Genomic DNA, 20275 nt, shown 5'->3' with positions numbered 1-20275 from the left:
ACTGTCTTGAAAAGAAAAAAAAGCTGGGCTGGAGAGATAGCTTAGCAGTTAAGGCGCTTGCCTGCAAAGCCAAAGAATCCAGGTTCGATTCTCCAGGACCCATGTAAGCCAGATGTGCAAGGTGGCACATGCATTTGGAGTTCATTTGCAGCCATTCTCTCTCAATCTGCCTCTCTCTCTCTCTCTCTCTCTCTGTCTCTCTGTCTCTCAAAGCCAGGCATAGTGGTATATGCTTTTAATCCCAGCACTTGGGAGGCAGAAGTAGGATGATCACTGTGAGTTCGAGGTAAACCCGGGACTATAGAGTGAATTCCAGGTTAGCCTGGGCTAGAGTGAGACACTACCTCAGAAAAAAAATAATCCTTTTAGGATCCCTGATAACAGTGGGTAGGAGAGAGGTGTCACCAAAGTGTGGTGGCAATGATGGTGACAATGGTGCTGGAGGTGTGGGTAGCAAGGCAGTGGTTGGTGGTTGTATTAGCTACTTTCCTTGTTGCTGTGACATAATACCTGACAGGAAGTAACTTAAGGGAGGAAGGATTGACTTTGCTTATAGCGCAAGGGGCTAAAGTCTGTCGTGGAGGGGAAGTGGGAAGCAGCAGGTCCCATTCAAACTGCTATCAGAAAGCAAAATGACAAACTGATGTTCAGCTGGCTGTCTTCTTTTTATTCAGTCAGGGACCCCAGCCGATGGGATGGTGCCACCCACAGTGAGGGTGGGTCTTCCCACTTCAACTAGCCTAATCTAGAAACTCCCTCACAGTCATGCCTATGTCTCCATAGTGATTCTAGAGTGTGTCAAGTTGACAAAATTAACTATCACAGTGGTGGTATCGCAGTAATGAATAAAGCAGTGCAGATTATTCTAGTCATACCTTTAAAAACATATGATGGTGCTGCAGAAAGCTAGAAGAAGCCATTCTGCATGCAGTTCAATGGGATAAAGAGAAATCACCAGTGAAGATACTCAACAGTGGACACTGCAAGCCTTATATTTGGCCATCCAGGCCAAATGAGCCAACGGGTGCAATAGTGGCACGTCTGTCATGGTGAAAACCAACTATCCTCTAATTGGACTGGAGGTCCGCTCTATGGGAAGGAATACATCCCTGATACTGAAAACTTAAAACTGGGATAGTCATGAGCCCTAGGAGTGTAACATCTGCTGCTGTCTGGCTAAATGTATATACTATGCTTATCAAACTGCCCAGTAAGCACTTCTGTTAATGTTCATACCCTTATATTAATGCCACTCTCATTTTTGGTAGAGAATCTTCTCTTTTCAGATGGCAGTGACCTTGGGATGACTCAGAAGGCATCATGGTGCTGGGAAGAAGTGACAGGAGTGCTCAGTACTGCAATATCTCTATCACACCTTCCAAGGCTCAGGGTCTATAGCAGAAGAGGAGGCGGAAAGAATGTAAGAGCCAAAGGAAGGGTAGGACTCCTTACAACATGCTCCTCCAGACACAAAATGGCCCTGATATCCATGACCTCACAGTGCCTGACACTACCTACACAAGACCATCATAAGAGGAGGAAAAGATCATGACATCAAAATAAAAGAGACTGATTGAGATGGGGAGGGGATATGATGGAGAACAGAGTTTCAAAGGGGAAAGTGGGGGGAGGGAGGGTATTACCATGGGATATTTTTTATAATCATGGAAGTTGTTAATAAAAATTTGAAATAAATAAGTAATTTTAAAAGAAAAAAAAAAAAACAATGGTGAGTTCGAGGCCACCCTGAGACTACATAGTGAATTCCAGGTCAGCCTGGGCCAGAGTGAGACCCTACCTCAAAAAACAAAACAAACAAACAAAAAACCCCACATACAATGGTGGTGACAATGGCCATGTGACCTTCACAGAAGATGGCTATGTTGGAAGCGATGACAAGTCACTGTGGCACTGGTCACAGGGAAGTGGCAGAGATGGAGCCCACAGGATGGCGGGTGGGAAGGGCTCGAGTGAACAACCTGGCTTGATGGTTCTGGCCCCAGCCCACAAAGGCTAGCAAAGGAGAGACCTGCCTGTCTCCTCTCTCAAAGACCATGGGAGAGCAGCTGGAGCCAATGTCGGCACAGTCCTGGACTGGACTGAAGCCTGGCTCTGAAAGTCCTGTTTGGAACCCACCAGGAACGCTCACATTCCTGAAGCTACCCACAGGGGCCCTGGAAAACTGCTCATAGCTGCCACAGCTCTTGAAGGCAGGAAAAGCCACCAAACCTGCCTTGTCCTGACCCTACCCCCTCAGGCCCTCACTGTCTTGTGCTCCCAGAATGGACATGGAGACGCATGCGCGCACACATTCCCATCCCACCAGGGACTATTCCTCCCAGCCAGGCTGGAAGGCAGTCTCTCCCCAGAGCCTGGCCCGTTTTCCCTGCCATCTGGGGCTCCACTCCCAGCCCTGGGAGGCTCTTCCTGCCCAGCAGGAAATGTGTGTGTGGGGTGGGGAGGGGTGTTTTTTTCAGGGAGTCTTGATCATAGTGTGGGGGTCTATTCCCCACCCACACTGAGCATAATGTCCCTCAAGGCTCATCCATGTGTCAGTTTCCTTCCTTTTTAAGATGAAACAATGCACCATTGTTATATTTTTGACACCAGCTGGGGTCTGCCCTGACCTGGCATGGAAACCTCCGTCCCCCCTTCTCCATGCCAACCATCTTCTCTGGTCAGACAACTGGTATGGCCACTTCGCCTTATGGAAAGGGAAAGTGCTGCCCACCATCAAACAGAAGCCCCGGGCAGGGCCCCAGCCTGCCTTTTCCGTGACACTCGTCCTTGGGGGACGTCACTGGTGTGCGGAGGATATGTTTTCCATGTTACACGCTTCAGATGCCCTCTATCCTGGTGGCCCCCATCACCGGCCAGAGACCAATCTAGAGCCTGTGAAATCTCATCAGGGAGAACATGCTGGCTAGCCAGCACTGCCCTAGGCATAAAGTGGGGATCCACAGTGAAGGGGACCTGGACCTTGGGCTGAAACGCTTAAATTAAATGGACAAGAACATGTGCATTTTTTAAAGCAATAAATCCCAGCACTTGGGAGGCAGAGGTAGGAGAATCACCAAGAGTTTGAGGCCACCCTAAAACTACATAGTAAATTCCAGGTCAGCCTGGACCAGAGTGAGACTCTACCTCAAAAAAAAAAAAAAAAAAAAGTTTAATCAGTGGCACAGATCAATGTAGAGATGGGACAAAGAACTAGGTACTTGCTACATGCTAAGTCATGACTAACCATCCCTTTCTGATCTCCCAGCACACATAAAACTCTTCCCTGGGTTCCTGGACCACAGTACCTACTCAGTGTGCCTGAGGTTTAATTTATCCAGTGCTGCCTCTCGACTGTGAGTGGGCAGGACCATGTCAGATGCATCTTTTCCAAAGACCTTTCCTGATCATCCCTCTCATGCTCACCCTACTTACTATATGTCACTATATGAAGTATTTTCCAGGGTGTGCTTAATGAGTAAATGAGTGAATTGATCCTCTAATGCATGGATTAATCTAATATTCTTGTGGGCTTAATCTCCAAAATTCATCCAAAGTACAATCACCCCATCTTTCTCCCTCCCTTGTTCCTTGTTACAGTCAGTGGCCTATTCATGACTTCCTCACTGGACTCCTGGTACCCATTCATACCTCCCAGTCTATGCTGCACACAGCAGCCAGAGTGACTATTTACAATTCCAATCAGTCACTGCCAACGTTCCAGTTTCCCAGTCAGGTGGTAGGTTTATTGCTGGTGACCTCATTGGACTGTGGACTCTCCTATGTAAGTAACACATAAAAGAAGGGCACCTGATGAGAACCTGTCATGAAGCAAAAATTAATAACTCACTTCTGGGCACGGCATGGCCAATAAAAATTAGTATAAACAAAGCAATAAAAATCAGGTCCTGCCACTCCTTCGCTTCCTATCCCATGATGAATGAAACCTACAGTCCTGGGCTGGAGGGATGGCTTAGCAGTTAAGATGCTTGCCTACAAAGCCAAAGGACCCAGGTTCAATTTCCCAGGACCCATGTAAGACAGATGCACAAGGGGGCGCATACATCTGGAGTACGTTTGCAGGAGCCAAAGGCCCTGTCATGCCCATTCTTTCTGTCTCTCTCTCCGCATACATATATCTTCCTATTTCTCTCTCTCCCTATCAAATAAATAAATAATTTTTATTTTATTTATTTATTTGACAAAGAAAGAGGGAGAGAGAGAATGGGCACGCCAGGGTCTTCAACTACTATAAACGAACTCCTGACGTGTGCATCCCCTTGTGCATCTGGCTAATGTGGGTCCTGGGGAATCGAACCTGGGTCCTTTGGCTTTGCAGGCAAGCACCTTAACCACTAAGCCATCCCTCCAGCCCATAAATAAAAAAAAAAAGTTTAAATAATAATAAACCCTACAGTTCTTGCCAGCAGCATCCTCCTCCCTCTGGCCCCTGAGACTTCCCAACTCCTCCTGCACCCTTCTTACCTCCTTCCCACCCTGACACCCCCGCCCCCGCCACTGCAGCTGCACTCTTGTTTCCAAGTACTCCTGCAGCAGGGACCCCGCAGGGACCCCACAGTGGCCTCTCTGACCCATTGCAATGTTCTTCCTTGGATCCCATGTGACTTTCCCCTTCACTTCAGGTCCTTGATCACTGTCATCCTTTCAGAGACTGTTCCTGACCATCCTCATGCTCGCCCGCATTTCTTCTCAAGAACCTGGTGTCATACTATACGTTTGTTATTGGATCTGTGAAGTTAGCATGCCTTCCCTGCTGAGCTGTGAGCACTGGGGTTCACTGTTGGGTCCCTGGTGCCTAGAATAGCACTTAGCATGCGGTCAACGCCGGGTAAATAAATATTTGCTGAATGAGTGGATGGATCCATAGAAAACAGATAGAAATTGGGGCTCGAAGGGTGGCTTAGCAGTTAAGCTGCTTGCCTGCAAAGACAAAGGACCCAGGTTGGATTGCTCAAGACCCATGTAAGCCAGATGCACAAGGGGGCACATGCATCTGGAGTTTGTTTGCAGCAGCTGAAGGCCCTGGCGTGCCCATTTGCTCTCTGTCTGCCTCTGTCTTAAATATAAAAAAAAAAAAAATTAAAGAAAAATAAAATAGAAATTGCTGGGCATGGTGGTACACACCTTTAATCCCAGCCCTCGAAAGGCAGTGGTAGGAGGATCGCTGTAAGTACAAGACCAGCCTGAGACTACACAGTGAATTCCAGGTCAGCCTGTGCTAGAGTGAGACCCTACCTCAATAAACAAGATAGAAATGACAAAGCAGTCAGAGGGTGAAGTCACAGCACTCCAGTGGAGAGGTGAGGACCGAGGGAGGCATCAGCACAGGCTCGGGGGAAGCAGGCCGGAATGGAGGAGGCCCCAGCAGGCACACAAGAAAAATGTGTATGAGGTTGCTTGGCCCTTCCTCCACCCTCTTCCCAGTGCTTTCTGTGTGAGGCAGGGACTCCCAACACAGTCTTCAGTGCCTTAACAGTCTATCCACTGTAGGTGGAAAGAATTGGGGTCAGATCACCTAGATCCTGGAAGTGACTACATGGCACTACCCCTGAACTTTCTAAGAGCACCTGGTAGAGGACCCCTAAAGCTCCCAGGGCAGCTGTGGCCAGGCCTGCCTAACCCTCAGGACATTCTCACTCCAACCCTCCTCCAAACAAGATGAGGCCCTAGCTCGGAACGTTCCCATCTGCTGCCATTGGTATCCCCATGGACTTTCTACCAAGGACATAGTGTCATTTTCCTCTGGAAGGGTTACTGTGTGAGCACAGGTTGAACATCACGCATATCTAAGGCTCTAACCTCTGCCTGATCCCTTACAGGTCCTTAAGCCCTCCGGCTCCTCTCCTGTAAAACACATTAGAATAATACTCATGAAGGTGTGGTGAAGACAAGGGTTCTCTGTAAAATGCTTTGCACAGTACCTGGTACTAGTAAGTGGTAGGTATAATTATTTGCTGGCTACCTGGCATGCCAGCTCTCTCCCACTCCAAGACATACACAGGCATGAAGCACAGAACCCTGGGCTTATTAACAGCACTCCTGAAATTCTTGTCGTTTTTATTTATTTGCAAGCAAAGAGAAAGGGAGAGAGAGAATGGGCCCACCAGGCCCTCTTGCCACTGCAAACGAACTCCAGATGTTTACTGGATGTGGACTTTGTGCGTCTGGCTTTACATGGCTACTGGGGAATTGAACTTGGGCTGGTAGGCTTTACAAGCAAGTGCTTTTAACTACTTAGCCACCTCCCCAGTCCCAATTCTTGATACTTTAAATATGCTCCCCAGGGGTAGAGAGGTCCCCCCTCCTCCGACAATCCAGAGCAGCGACGTAGCATGCTGGTGGGTGTGCAGTGCGTGTTGGTGGGTCTATCAAACATGGCAGCTGGTTACAGGGCACTGTCCCTGCTGTGAAGGGAAGACAAGGGAGAGCCTGGCTCCTCAGGCAACTCCATTTCCACTCACTCCCTATTCCTCTCCCTGGGAGCCCTAAGATAGAAGCTCCCCTGTCTTACCCCCACCCCCATGTCCCTTCTTTCAGTATGAATCAGGACCCAGCTCACAGTGGCCAGAGGGGCTGGCCTGGCCCTCAGCACCTCATCCTTCCTCCAGGTGCCGTGGCCAGGTCCACACTTGGGGAGAAGCCTCAATGAGCATAGTGAAATACGCTCTCATCAAATGGAGTTTCAAAGGGGAAAGTGGGGGGAGGGAGGGCATTACCATGGGATATTGTTTATAATCATGGAAGTTGTTAATAAAAGAAAAAGAAAGAAAGAAGGAAAACGCTCTTATCACCCCAAGTGTGGGGAGAAAGGCCAGTTCCAGTACTGGCACAGGAAAGAGCGTCAAGGCTCAGAAGCTGGCAGTTGGCTGGCCTGACTTGCTCAGCGGCACACTTCCCGCTCATTCATCCGCTCACGTTCCTTCAAACGTCAGGTGACACGACAAGGCAGGCGCTGCGGCTTCAAAAGGTGCACATCTTTGCCCGTGCGGAGCTGGCTCTTTGGGAAGGAGGGGGTGATGAGTGACTGAGTGGGACACACGGCATGTCGGAAAAGAGCAATACAGGCAAAAGGAGAGGCACAGCCACAAGAAGTGTGTTAGGAAACACCTCCTTGAACTTGAGAACAGGTAATAAGTCAGATCCTGGGCTCGTTTAGAAGGCAGGGGGCACGCAGCATGTGGGAGAGGGACCAAGGACAACTCAAAGGTTTTGGCCGTGTGTAGACAGGAGGAGGAACGCCACTGAAGATGGAGCAAGTACAGATCAACGTGGCTGGAGCAGGGACGGAGTTGTTTTGGAGATAACTGAATTTGAATCAGGCGCCCTTAAGTACTGGCCATCTCTCCAGCCCCTATAGATATTCGAGATGCCCCTACACATCCAAATGGGGCCGGCAAGTAGATGGCTCGGGAAATGAATCTGGAATTCTGGAAGGTCTGGGCAAGAGACGGGCATGATTAACCGTGATTAGCCAGCATGTCGATTACATGAAAATGGAAGTGGGGGTCCTTTCTAAAACTTGGTGGGGCAATGGGCCAGGCAAACTCTATGCTCCTCTGGTGTGGCAGACATCTACACTATGCAGGCTAAGGCTATTTAGCTTTAGATAATCACACACCCGCACTTATTCTTTTTTTGAAGACAAATCTCTGGTTATATAGTCCAGGCTGGTCTTGAATTCAAGTTCTCCAGCCTCAGCCTCCTGGGACTACGGGTGGTACCACTGCCTCTGGCCCACCTACACTCCTATGTCCTTCACGCCCTGCTTGTCTGCTGAGGCTTAGGGGAGAGAACTCAAGGGGAAACCTTTTGACCAAATTTGTTTTAGCCCACGGTCTAGACTGTACTAGCCCACGGCCTTTCCTTTCAGGGACAGGGCTTGTGAAGAGTCCTCCGGAATGATCCACACAGCCCACCTCTGCTGGCTGTCCGGACACCAGCACTCATGGGTCACACGGCTGTACTTGTGCCGGCAGAGCTTCTGGGTGCTCCTCACCCCACTCCTCTGCTTAATCTTGACTCCACACCCGAATGGCCACCTACCAGACGCTTGGCACTGCTAAGCACTGCGAGGGGACAGATCCTGAAGAAAGACACCCCCTATTCCCAAGCACAGTCTTGGCATGTAACGGGGAGAGCAGGGGCCATGGAAGCAGAGAGCGGCCGCTGCAGCCCGGTATGCTGGGAAGACGTCCGGAGGAAACAGTCTCTCTTCTGGCTCTGACAGAGTGAACCAGGCAGTTAAAGGGCATGCGGTTGAACAGGGAACCTAGGCAAAACTGCCATGTTAGGAGAGCAGCGTGGGGCGGGGGTGGAGGGGAACCATAATTGACTTACATGGCTGATGCCAAGTGTGCCAGAGGAAAAGCCAGAAGCAAGTGGGGGAGTTCTCTGCCCAAGGACCTGTTCGGCAGGAACCAGGGTTATATAACAAGGGAGGTGGGCAGAGCAGGCTAGGATCCAACAGCCTGGCTGGCTTCAAAGCCTGTGGGTGGTCTAAGGACCACCCACAAGCTCCCGAGGAGCCAACTACACATTCAAAGGCTGGGTCACAGTGCTTTCTACTTTCACAGACACCCAGCGAGCCCCAGCTATTCTGAGGCACACTATAGTTGGAGAAATGCTCCTGCTTCTGCCCTTGGTGATAGGACTGGCTCTCCCAAGCTCCCTCCTCCCCCGCACGAGGATTCATTTTCTTGGTCATAGATTGTGCTTACACAGAAATGCTCCCAGCCAAACCCAGGGAGTTCTGGGAATTCAGATCAGAGCAGGGGTGGGACTGAAGGGGAGGGAGAAGCACACAGCATACAGCTGTAGGCCCTGACTCTCCACAGGCCTTAAGGAGAGGAAGCAACAACAGGAGAGTAACCACTTTTTATTCCACAGTAAAGGCTGCCCACCACACGGCAACCTAGTCAGCACCCTACCACCCGTGCCAGGGCTTTCTGCCCATCAGAACTTTCTACAGTGATGGCAAACGTTGCTCTGAGCTTTCCAGTACAGTAGTACCAACCACGATGGGTTGCTGGATACTTGAACTGTGGCTGAGGAAATAAAATTTAACTTAACTTAAACGTCCCATTTAGTTCACGGCTACTGTATTAGACAGCACAGCCCGAGACCCTGACCAGGCCAGAGGACAGGGCAAGTGGTAGAGTTTTCCTGGCCCATTTGTCCTGGGGGGAAAGCGCAGTGGCAGCTGCCAAGGAGAGTGAGTCTCAAAGAGGAGGGACACCACGGGCACGCCGGATGAGGTTAGCCAGTCGCTTGGCCAAGCCACCAGTGCTGGGCTCCTCGATATGGAAGGTTCGGGTGAGGAGGTTGTACAGGGAGCCATAGCACACGGCCACCACAGTGCACGTGAGGCAGACCACATTGTAGGGCATGCTGAAGTCCGGAGTAGGCAGGTTCACCAGCAGTGGCTCTGTGTAGAGTCGCACAAAGTAGCTGGAACTATCAGAGACTGGGAACCTAGGAGTGGGGAAGGTGTGATGAAGGGGACCCATTGTTCCTCCTTCTGGTACCCAATCCCACTCCAGGGCCACACTAGGCCAGGGCCTCTCGGTAAGTTTCCAGAGTTCTAGCCTCAGAATCTCTTATGGAAAGCATCTTACAGGAAATCTTACTTCACACATACATCTGATCAAACAAGAATGGTGCTGAAGGGCTGCCTCGCCTGGCTGCCTCTTTCTTGACCCCTTGGCCTAAATGGCACTCCTCAGAAAACCCTCCTAAGGACCCACTGCGCTCTCCTCCCCACCATTCCTCGCCAGCCCCCCTCTAGACTGACGGCACAAGGGGGACAGGGACAGTTTGTACACCAGGTGTTCTCTGAAGTGCTTGGCACTGTAAGTGTTCCATCAGCAGTCCTTAAGAAGTTTAGTGCAAGCCGGGCGTGGTGGCGCACGCCTTTAATCCCAGCGCTCGGGAGGCAGAGGTAGGAGGATCGCCGTGAGTTCGAGGCCACCCTGAGACTCCATAGTGAATTCCAGGTCAGCCTGGGCTAGAGTGAGACCCTACCTCGAAAAACCAAAAAAAAAAAAAAAAAGTTTAGTGAGCAAATGAGAGCTGTAAATCCAGCTGTCCTGTTCGCTCTTCTAGAAACACTTTAAAACCCTATATAAGAAGTCTGTGCCCATTTCACAGACACTAAGATCTCTACTAGGATAGGAAACATCTCCATCAGCCCATGTGGCAAACGCCTGTCACGTAGGTAGTGCCCAGTGGGCCGCTGAGGACACAACATCAGCAGGGTGTGGTCACACTTACAAGGTGTTGAAGAGAGGGCTCGCTTCCCAGTCCACTGGTCTGGCTGCCACCAGGCTGGGCACAAGGGCACTGAGGACAGATGGGCTGCAAAGAAGCAGACGATGGCCTGTGTTACTTACTGGCTCTCCCCACTGAAGGTAAGAGGCAGAGAGGTAGGAAAGCCTGCTGGGGTGAATCCTACCTGACATAGAAGCCATGGTTGGGGTCTGGGGTATACTCAGTCCACTTGAGCAGTGCCCGCTCAAACTGGATGGAGACCTTGGTGACTGAGTTGGCTGGCAGCTGAATCAGCATCTCCAGGAGGTGGGGCTGCTGCCGGTCCTGGGCAGGCTGGTAGTGGATGTAACCTAGTTCCAGGAAAGGGTCACTCAGACCTTGTTCTCAGGATCACACTGACTCCTGTCCCGACCACTTGCCTTGGGGTCACCTGTGGACGCCTACAAGATACATTTAGAGCACAAGAGGCAGGCAGGCAGGCTAGGGACAGAGGCAGGGCCTCAGCAGCCATCTGAGGTGCCACGAGAGTCGCAGCAGACCGCTCGTCAATCCTGGCACCACGAGAACTGGGGCACCAGAGAGCAAGTGCCTAACGCGATGCAAGAAGTTCAGAGTCATCTGGGAGTTCCTGCTGGAAATATGGGACAAAAATCTAATCAGGTTTCTAAATCTAACTACCAATTCACAAGAAATGCAAGGAATGGAGGGACATATTAAAGAGCAGCATGAGGCTGAATCCAGAAAGTAGAACATTCCATATAACAAACGATACAACAGATGACCCACTTTGGTCCATAAGCAGCACTTTAAAATAATTATCTGAATTGCGACAGACTGGTATAGGGCTTGCCCAGCATGAGGTTCTAGGTTCAGTGCCCAGCACCGTATTAAAGAAAGAGGCGTAAGTTAAAAAGGAGACATAAAGGGAAGAGAAAGGAAGGGAGAAGGGTACTTAATAAGTTGGTATTGTATATATGTAAGTACAATGATTGAGATGGGGAGGTAATATATGAAGAATGGAATGTCAAAGGGGAAAGTGCCGGGGGGGGTATTACCATGGGATATTTTTTATAATTATGGAAAATGTTAACAAAAATTGTGAAAATAAAAAATTCATTAATTAATTTAAAAAAAAGAAAAAGGAGGAGGCTGCTGAGGATGTGGCTCAGTGGTAGAGCACTTGCCCAGCATGTGAACAGTCCTGGAATTCAATCCCTAGTCAGAGGGAGAAACAAGACTTAAACATAGTACATTAAATGCAAGATATGAGTACTAATAACTTGGTGGAAAAGAAGTACACCAGATCTCTGTACTTTCTGCTTCATTTTTCACTAAATCTAAAACTACTCAAAAAAAATAAAATAAAGCATACTATTTTTAAAAAGAGACACTTAAGAGATATATCAAACACATGCAACATGAGAACCTGTTTAGATAGCAATTCAAACAAACCAATATAAGTGAAGGTTATTTTTAAGATTGTGGAGGAAGAGTAACTATGTAGGAGGTGCCATGATAAAACCCAACAATTGGGGGCTGGGAAGATGGCTCAGTGATTAAAAGTGCTTGCTTGCAAAGCCTGCTGGCCTGGGTTTAATTCTCTAATACTCAAGTAAAGCCAGATACAAAAAGTGGTACACACGTAGATAAAAATATTTAATTAATAAATAAAACACTGTATTTTGTACACTAAACTATCAAACTACTTTAAAAACAGAGAGAGGGATAGAGGAAAGAATGGGTGGAAGGAGAGTTAATCAAAATTATAGATGTTATGAATAAGCTATATGGAAACATAACTCGTTAATTAAGAAGCATATTGGGTGCGGTAGCACACGTCTTTAATCCTAGCACTCGGGAGGCAGAGGTAGGAAGATTGTCATGAGTTCAAGGCCACCCTGAGAGTATATAGTGAGTTCCAGGTCAGCCTGGGCTAAAGTGAAACCCTACCTCAAAAAAAAACAAATAAATACATAAAATTTAAAAATAAAAAGGGAGGTTGGGCATGGTGGCGCACATCTTTAATCCCAGCACTCAGGAGGCAGAGATAGGAAGAGCACCATGAGTTGGAGGCCACCCTGAGACTATATAGTAGATTCCAGGTCAGCCTGAGCTAGAGTGAAACCCTACTTCAAAAAAGCCAAAAATAAAGAAAGAGGGCTGGAGAAATGGCTCAGCTATTAAAAGTGCTTGCTTGCAAAGCCTGCTGGCTAGGTTCAATTCCCTAATACCCCCATCATGTCAGACGCAGGACTTCAGAGGTACTTAGGAGCTCTCTGGGAAGTGAGTCTGGGGGAGCAGGAGGATGAACTGGGGTCTGCTCTGGGACTCAGCGCCTTACTTGGCTTGTTCTCCTTGCCCTTGGAGGTGATGGTGAGGGTGTGCACGTAGAGCCGCAGGTACCAGGGCACGGTGTCCAGCAGCAGCACGGGGAAGGCCCGGTAAGGGTGGGTGTTGTACAGCAGCGTGCTCAGCTCCCCCTTCTGCAGCCCATAGCCGCTCACGTAGCGCTGAGTGTGCAGGAAGGGTGCCGGCAGAGCCTCTGCTTATGGAAAAGTCAGCATTCAGTTTCTCCAGAGGAAAGTCACTCCCTGTCCCAGCTGCCTGGGCCGTGCTCAGAGTCCCAAGCCAGGGAGAAGATAAGGAAACTTTCTGCTTCTAGAACTGGGAAATACTGGGTTCTGGAACCATCCCTGTCTTCCCCACCCCACAACTGATAAGGGGATGACTATTACTTATGACATACTTAGGTGCCGAGCACCCTTCCAACCCAAGCCAGGCATTCTCATATTCTGCTCTTTCCCTTGGCAACAGTGAACACAGCTATAATTTACTGTGCCTCCTTTTTTTCAGCATATGATGCGTCTTGAGTGCAACGTCCTCTGTCTTATTTACCACTCTCTGCCTGGACACAATACAAATTCAAAACAAAATCTGGGCTGGGGAGATGGTTCAGTGGTGAAAGGCATTTGTTTACAAAGCCTGTTGGCTGGGGTTCAACTCCCCACCACCCACATAAAGCCAGAGGCACAAAGTGGTATATGCATCTGGAGTTCCTATGCAGTGGCAAGAGGCCCTGATGTGTTCACAGTCTCTCTTCCTCAAATAAATAAATATGTAAAGATAAATAAATTAAAATATCTGATTTCAGGCTAAAGAGATGGCTTAGCAGTCAAGACACTTGCCTGCAAAGCCTAAGGACCCAGGTTCGATTTCCCAGAATTCATGTAAGCTAGACACACAAGATGGTACCATGTATCTAGAGTTCATTGCAGTGGCTGGAGGCCCTTGTATGCCCATTCTCTCTCTATCTGACTCTTCCTCTTTCTCTCCCTTCCTCCCTCTCTCAAATACATAAATAAATAAAATATATTATTTAAAAATCTGACTAAATGAATTCATGAATGAGGTACTAGGTATTACTGTCCATGTTTTGCACTTACAGACTGTAAAGCTTGGTGGGGTTGGGAATCTGCCCCAAATCACAAAGCTCTGAAGAGGTGGGCAGAACCAAGAACATATACAACTATAGCTATCTGGGCCTAAACGCCCATTCGATCTTCCAGCAAAGATAGGACTGTGAGTCTTCTCCTGACAGAATTAAAAAAAAAAAAAAATCTCAGCATCAGCCCCGCCCTCCTACCCTCACCATGATCCGGGGGTCTCTTCCACTTGAGCTGGAGGTTGAGGTTGCGGGAGTTATTGACTGTGGCTGGGTCAAGCAAATCATAAACAGCATAGGTCTTCTGGGTGCCCAGGATGACATCCTGGTATGTAGTGGTAGGGACAGGATTCACCTCCAATGTCTCATTGTCCTGAGGACACAAAGGCAGGGCTCAGAAGACAGCAGAGCGGCAGGCTGGCATTGGGGAAGAGGGAGTATTTGTGTGGCTAGACACCTTGGTACCTGGTTGTAGCCTGTGACGTCTACATAGACTCGGCTCTCTGAAGCCAGGGGGCAAGCTTCTGTGAGGGTTCGGGAGAACATCCGGAAGAGGGACCAGTCTAAGGAGCAGAGAGCAGGGCTGAACAGGGGCTGGGGTAGGTCTGGTCCACACAGAAAAGGTAGGAGCACAACAGGTGGGCAGAGACGAGTTGCCAAGGCAGCTTACCTTTCTTCCCCTGTCCTGTGATGAAGGCGTCAAATACAACAGAAAGGGTCTGCCTCAGCTCCCAGGAGATGCTGGTACAGCGTGCATTCTGCCACAAGGGCCACACGGTGGCGGTGAGGGGCCTGACTCTCACCACCCACACGGCCCTATGGACTTGGACACAATCCCTGTCTGTTGAGCTATCTTCGCCTCTACTAATTTGCTACCGTTCACAACTGAGCACTTGACTGAGTCAGGTCCGGTGTCAGCAGCTTCCCATGCACCAGGGTGCTGACCCATCCCAACCACCTCAAGAGCTGAGCTCATGCGACAGATGTGGAAATGAGGCTCAGGGAAGTGAAATGACTTCCTCAAGGTCATGCCAGCTGGCAAGTGACTGAGCCAGCAGCTGTACTGGCACAGCCACTGTTCCTAACTGCTGTGCTCCATGATAAAGATTTATTGAGTGCTCCCCAGGCAACCACTGTGTTTCCTTGGAGCACAGCCAATGCCCCACATAATCACCGTCACGTCTGCTACTCACTCACCACTCGGCCAGAACCAGACATCTTTATGTGCCCCCTCCTCTCAGGGCCCAAGTTACATCTACGCCCGTTTCCATGACTTACTCTGCAGACAGGGCGGATATGCACTGCCTGGGAGTGGTAGCTGGTGTGGAACAAGCGATCTGCCTTCAGCAGAACAGAAAGACCTGCCTGGGGGAGGCAGGAGAGAGGTCAGTGACCTGCATGGGGCACAGACTCTCTGAAATACAGCCTGGCTCCCAGGCCGTGAGGTGGCATCTTCCAACTCACTTCCCCCTTTGGAGCTCCCAGCCACACTGATTTCATGCTGGTCTCACCTTGGAACTACAGGGCAGGAGCTTCTTCCATGGGGTGAGGTTCTCGGTGCAGACAACCTCCCGCGGCAGCACAGCGTAGCGCAGGAAGTAGTGATCTGTGTCTGAAGGAGGCAGGGGTCTGTCAAGGGTGGACTTGGGATCCCGCCCCTCAGGAGCCACCCTCCAGAGATGCAGATGAGCCCTCCTGCTTTCTATACCACTCCAGTACAACAGTCCCAGCTGGGAGTGGGAGTCCCTCTCCCATGAGGAGAAGGCAATGCAGAGAAAGCTTTAAGAAGCTTTCTGGAACCTGCACGCCTACAGGATTTAGGATCTAGTCCTGGCTGAGGAAGAGGAACCCAAGGGAGGGACCCACAGGTTTGGGCAGGAGGTCCAAGGAAGAAGGAATGGGCCATCAGGGTTATCTCACCATTGGCCAGCCCCAGGGGTTTGAAGGAGGCGGTGGGAGTGACTGTGTTGGTTGAGTCGATGAAGTTGAGGGAGGCACAGAAGATCCCTGACAGGACATTACTAAGCTCCTTCCAAGATTTATCTACACTGGATAGAGACACAAACCCACTTACTGTCCTGTGGCCATCTCTGTTCCCTCACACAAATCCCACAGCTAGCTACCAGGCCCATGGTGGGAGAAGGCTCTGTTCTTTTTTTTTTTTTTAAGTATTTTTTATTTATTTATTAGGAAAGAAGGAAAGAAAATGAATGACAATATGGGTATGCCAAAACTTCTTGCTGGGCTGGACAGATGGCTCAGCAGTTACGATGCTTGCCTGCAAAGCCCAGTGACCCGGGTTCAGTTCCCCAGTACCCACATAAAGCCAGATGTACATGTATCTGGAGTTGATATGTAGCAGCTGGAAGCCCTGGCATGCTCACTCTCCTTGTTTGTCTCTTATCTCTCTATACCTCGTCTAGCTCCCTCTGCTTGCAAATAAATAAAATATCAAACAAAACAAAACTTCTTAAACCGGGTATGGTAGCACATGCCTTTAATCCCAGCACTCAGGAGACAGAGGTAGGAGGATCACTGAGTTCGAGGCCACCCTGAGACGACATAGTGAATTCCAGGTCAACCTGAGCTAGAGTGAGACCCTACCTTGGGGCGGGGGGTACTTCTTGCCACTGCAAATGAACTCCAGATACATGTGCTACTTTATGCATCTGGCTTTACATGGTTACTAGAGAACTGAACCCCAGCCGGCAGGCTTTACAAGCAAGTACCTAAACCGCTGAGCCATCTCTTCAGCCCCTCGCAGTTTTTTAATGGAAAAATGCTGATCAGAGGATGATGAACGGCCCCAGAACAGCACTGCATAAAACTGGGGCCCAAGCAGTGACACCACCCCACAACTTGCCAAGGTCTGCTTTCCTGCCTGGCTCTCTTCCTGACCGCCTCGTCTCCTCCCTCTTTTTTCTTAACAAGGTCTTGCTATGAAGTCCAAGCTGCTCCCAAATTTGAAATCCTCCTGCCTTAACATTTTTCCTATTTGCTCTGATCCCTGTTTTACTCAGCCCATAACTGCCTGTCATATGGAGCTGATGTTTAGAAGCAAGAGGTCCTGACATACCCATTCATTCTCATTCACTTTCTCTCCCTTAACTAAGTAAACAAATTATCTTTTTAAAGAGATTGTAAACTTGAAACCTAAATGTTCTAACCCAGCCATAACCACACTTCACTTGGTATGTACAACACTGACCTACATGTTTTTAAATGACTTGTTGATATCTAAATGTCTACTTTCACTGTAAATCCTGGGATATGTCCTGAAACATGATCACCTGAGCACATTAGGCCTCCATGTCACGTGGCAACAATCTACAGGAACTGAGTGGTGGTGTCCCCTTCCGCCTGTGACACAAGCTCTCAGATCGGCCAGATTCCACCTCTCTCTATTACTGCCCTACATTTTGTTATATTTACAGTACCAATTTGCTTACGGTGTGATTAAGAAAAAATGACCCCATTCTCACTCTGTGCTTTATCATTTTCAGTCCTTTGCCCACTCATGTTATCTTTGTGACCTATGCAGATGCAAGTTTTCAACCTATGCATGGAAAAATTCCACTCTAAAGATATCACAACATCTACTGAGAAGTTCATTTTGATTTGTTTTGTTTTGTAATATAAGGACAGTAATTAGACATACCCTTCTCCTCTTAAAAAAAATTCCTCTAATATAGAGATCTAGCATGCATCTTGTAGGCCAATTTTAGTCAACAAACATGTTCAGCATGAGAGGTGCTTTTTTGTTTAAATATGAAGGAACAGGGCTGGAGAGATGGCTTAGCAGTTAAGGTATATGCCTGCGAAGCCAAAAGACCTAGGTTCAATTCCCCAGGACCCATGTAAGCCAGATGCACAAGGGGCACATGCGTCTGGAGTTCGTTTGCAGTGGTTACAGGCCCTGGCATGCCCATTCTCTATCTGTCTCTCTTCTCTCTCTGCTTGAAAATAAATAAATTTTAACAAACAAAATATGAGGAAACAGCTGGGCATGGTGGTGCACATCTTTAATCCTAGCACTTGGGAGGCAGAGGGAGGAGGATCACTGTGAGTTCAAGGCCAGCCTGGGACTGCAGAATGAGAGCCAGGTGAGCCTGGGCTACAGTGAGACTCTACCTTGAAAACACCAACTACATATGTATATATAGGTGTGTGTGTGTCTTGTTAAAAGTTATCTAGCTGCCAGTTATCTATAGTCTTACATCTAAATAAGCACCAATAATCTGTTATCTGCCTCTTTAGGGAAAAGCATGTCTTAGCTCAGTTCTGAAGTATTAGAGGAAGGATGTAAGTAAAGAATGCACTTCTGTCTGGAGAGATGGCTCAGCTAAAGGGCTGGCCTACAAAGCCAGTACCCACGGAAAGCTAGATGCATAAAGTGGTACATGCATCTGGAATTCACTTGCAGTGGCTGGAGGCCCTAGCCCGCCCATTCTCTCTCTCATTCTCCTCTCCCCACCCCTCACTCTCAGGGTGTGGTGGCCCACACCTTTAACCCCAGCACTCGGGAGGCAGAGGTAGGAGGATCACTGTGAGTCCGAGGCCAGCCTGAGACTACATAGTGAATTCTGGGTCAGCCTGTGCTAGTGTGAAACCCTACCTTGAGAAAAACAAAGAAGAAGAATGCCTTTCAGTGGTGATATTATTTCTCACTTCCAAAGCCAGTTATGGCCTGGTGGGATTGCTAAACTGCTTCTCCCAAGGGCAATGGCAAGATGACACCTTCCCCTGACACTTCCTTCCATGGCCTGTTACAGGTCGCAAGGTGAGCACTCACTCAGTGACAGTGTCTTGGAACCAGACCCAGAGCTCGGCACCTGATGGGGCCTGCAGGAAGGGTGGCCCCCAGTATCGGGTCCTCCAAAAGCCTTGCGTGAGTGACAGGTGCAGTTCCCTCAAAGAATACTTGGAGATCAACTGGCCCAGGGCTTTGGGGAAGAGCCTGTAATGAGACACTGGAGAAAAGGGAGTAGGTGAGCGGTGACCTCCAGCCACCGACAGAACCCACACACAGGGTCCACTACCCGACCCAGGCATCAGGCCCCGCCCGCAGAGGTGGCTCCATCCAGGGCCTCAGCAGGTGCCGCAGAAATCCCGCTCCGGGCTCGAAACACACCCTCGCACCTCCTTCCCGCTGCAGCTCCGAATCCCAGCGCGTGCGGAACTGGAACGTGGCGGCCACGTCCCCGGAAGGCAGCGGTGTGATCACGAGCTCCTCGCGCAGGCTGTCGCGGGCAGGCTCGGCACGGGCCCAGCCGCCCAGCCCCGGGAGCAGCGGCAGCAGCAGCAGCGGAAGCAGCAGCACGGGCACGGCGAGCGGCATGGCCGCAGCCATACCTGCGGCTGCTTCCGCCTCCCGGCAGCCCCCGCTCCCAGCCAAGGCCGGCAGCCAATAGGAAGAGCGCGTGAGGAAGGACTTCCGGTGCCGTCCCGGAAACGAGAGCGCGGTTACTATAGCGACCGGGGAGCCCTGCCGGGGAAGAGTTGTCTCCCGGCTCGTGGGTGTCTGAGGTGCTGAAGGACTGCGAGTAAGCATGTGGCAGGGAGGGCGACCCACCCGCCTCCAGGGCTTAGTAGGGAGCGCCGGCCATTTGAAAGTTGAAGGGGTTTACCGGAAAAGGTCATTTCTGTGAGGTCATGCTGCCTTTATCTCCTGCTGTCCTTTTGAAAGCACGAGCAACTATTAAAATGAGCATGTCTCTCTAATCACGTACTCTACCCTTAACGTTTTGGTATGCTTGCGCTTGTCGCACGCCCACCTACAGATCCATTACTGTATTTCATGTTTTGATGCATCTCAAAATGCATTTCACTCCTCAGTATGTATCTTTATAAATATTTAAACAAGCATCTCATGAACTAGAGTTAAATAGTTTTCTTTCTATGTAAAATTTATAATGCAGTGAAAATGCACAAATCTGTAGTCCCCACTCGAGTCTTGACAAATGTGCCAGTTGTGACTCCACATCCTGTCCAGATATAAAACATTCCTAAGCTCGGGCCTGAGGACGTAACTCAGGTGTAGAGTGAGTGCTTTTGCCTAGTAAGCAGGAGACTGGGTTTATAGCCAGCACTTTGGAGAGGTGGTGGGGAGAGAGCCTGAGGGACCAAATCAACCAAAACATAACAGCAACAAAAAGAATCTTAGCACTCGGGAGGCAGAGGTAGGAGGATTGCCATGAGTTCAAGGCCACCCTGAGATGACAGAGTTAATTCCAGGTCAGCCTGGGCCAGAGTGAGACCCTACCTCGAAAAAAAAAAAGAATCCTAGAACTGGAGAGGTAGGTGGCTTAGCGGTTAAGGCACATGCCTGTGAAGCCTAAGGACCCAGGTTCGATTCTCCAGGTCCTACTTAAGCCAGATGCACATGGTGGCACATGTGTCTGGAGTTGGTTTGCAGTGGCTAGAGGCCCTGGCACTCCCATTCTCTCCCTTCCTATCTCTATCTCGCCCCCCCCACCGTGTCTCAAATAAATAAATAAAAATAAATCTTAAAAAAAAAAATTAAAGAATTCTAAAATCCCAGAAAGTAAT

General features: G+C 49.4%; 1 protein-coding gene across 2 annotated transcripts; it reads right to left on the bottom strand.

Annotated features, from left to right (window-relative positions):
* Positions 1 to 8877: 8877 nt before the first annotated feature.
* Positions 8878 to 19076, bottom strand: Pigt (phosphatidylinositol glycan anchor biosynthesis class T). Of its 2 annotated transcripts, none has more exons than XM_045157552.1 (12): positions 18866 to 19076; positions 18519 to 18696; positions 15647 to 15774; positions 15238 to 15338; positions 15005 to 15091; positions 14397 to 14484; positions 14192 to 14289; positions 13934 to 14099; positions 12626 to 12829; positions 10469 to 10634; positions 10288 to 10371; positions 8878 to 9489 (listed from the first exon to the last, which is right to left on the bottom strand). In XM_045157552.1, exons 1-12 carry the CDS (start codon positions 19074 to 19076, stop codon positions 9237 to 9239), a joined length of 1764 nt encoding a protein of 587 aa, XP_045013487.1. In that variant the 3' UTR covers positions 8878 to 9236. The 2 variants fall into 2 exon arrangements, with proteins under 2 accessions (XP_045013487.1, XP_004663966.2); XM_004663909.2 differs by having other exon boundaries at positions 12626 to 12826.
* Between the last annotated feature and the right edge of the window lie 1199 nt (positions 19077 to 20275).

This window comes from Jaculus jaculus, chromosome 8 (assembly GCF_020740685.1).
Source record: "Jaculus jaculus isolate mJacJac1 chromosome 8, mJacJac1.mat.Y.cur, whole genome shotgun sequence".
NCBI lineage: Eukaryota > Metazoa > Chordata > Mammalia > Rodentia > Dipodidae > Jaculus > Jaculus jaculus.
Note: the sequence above shows the minus strand (reverse complement) of the source record. Positions and strands in the feature narration are given on the sequence as shown.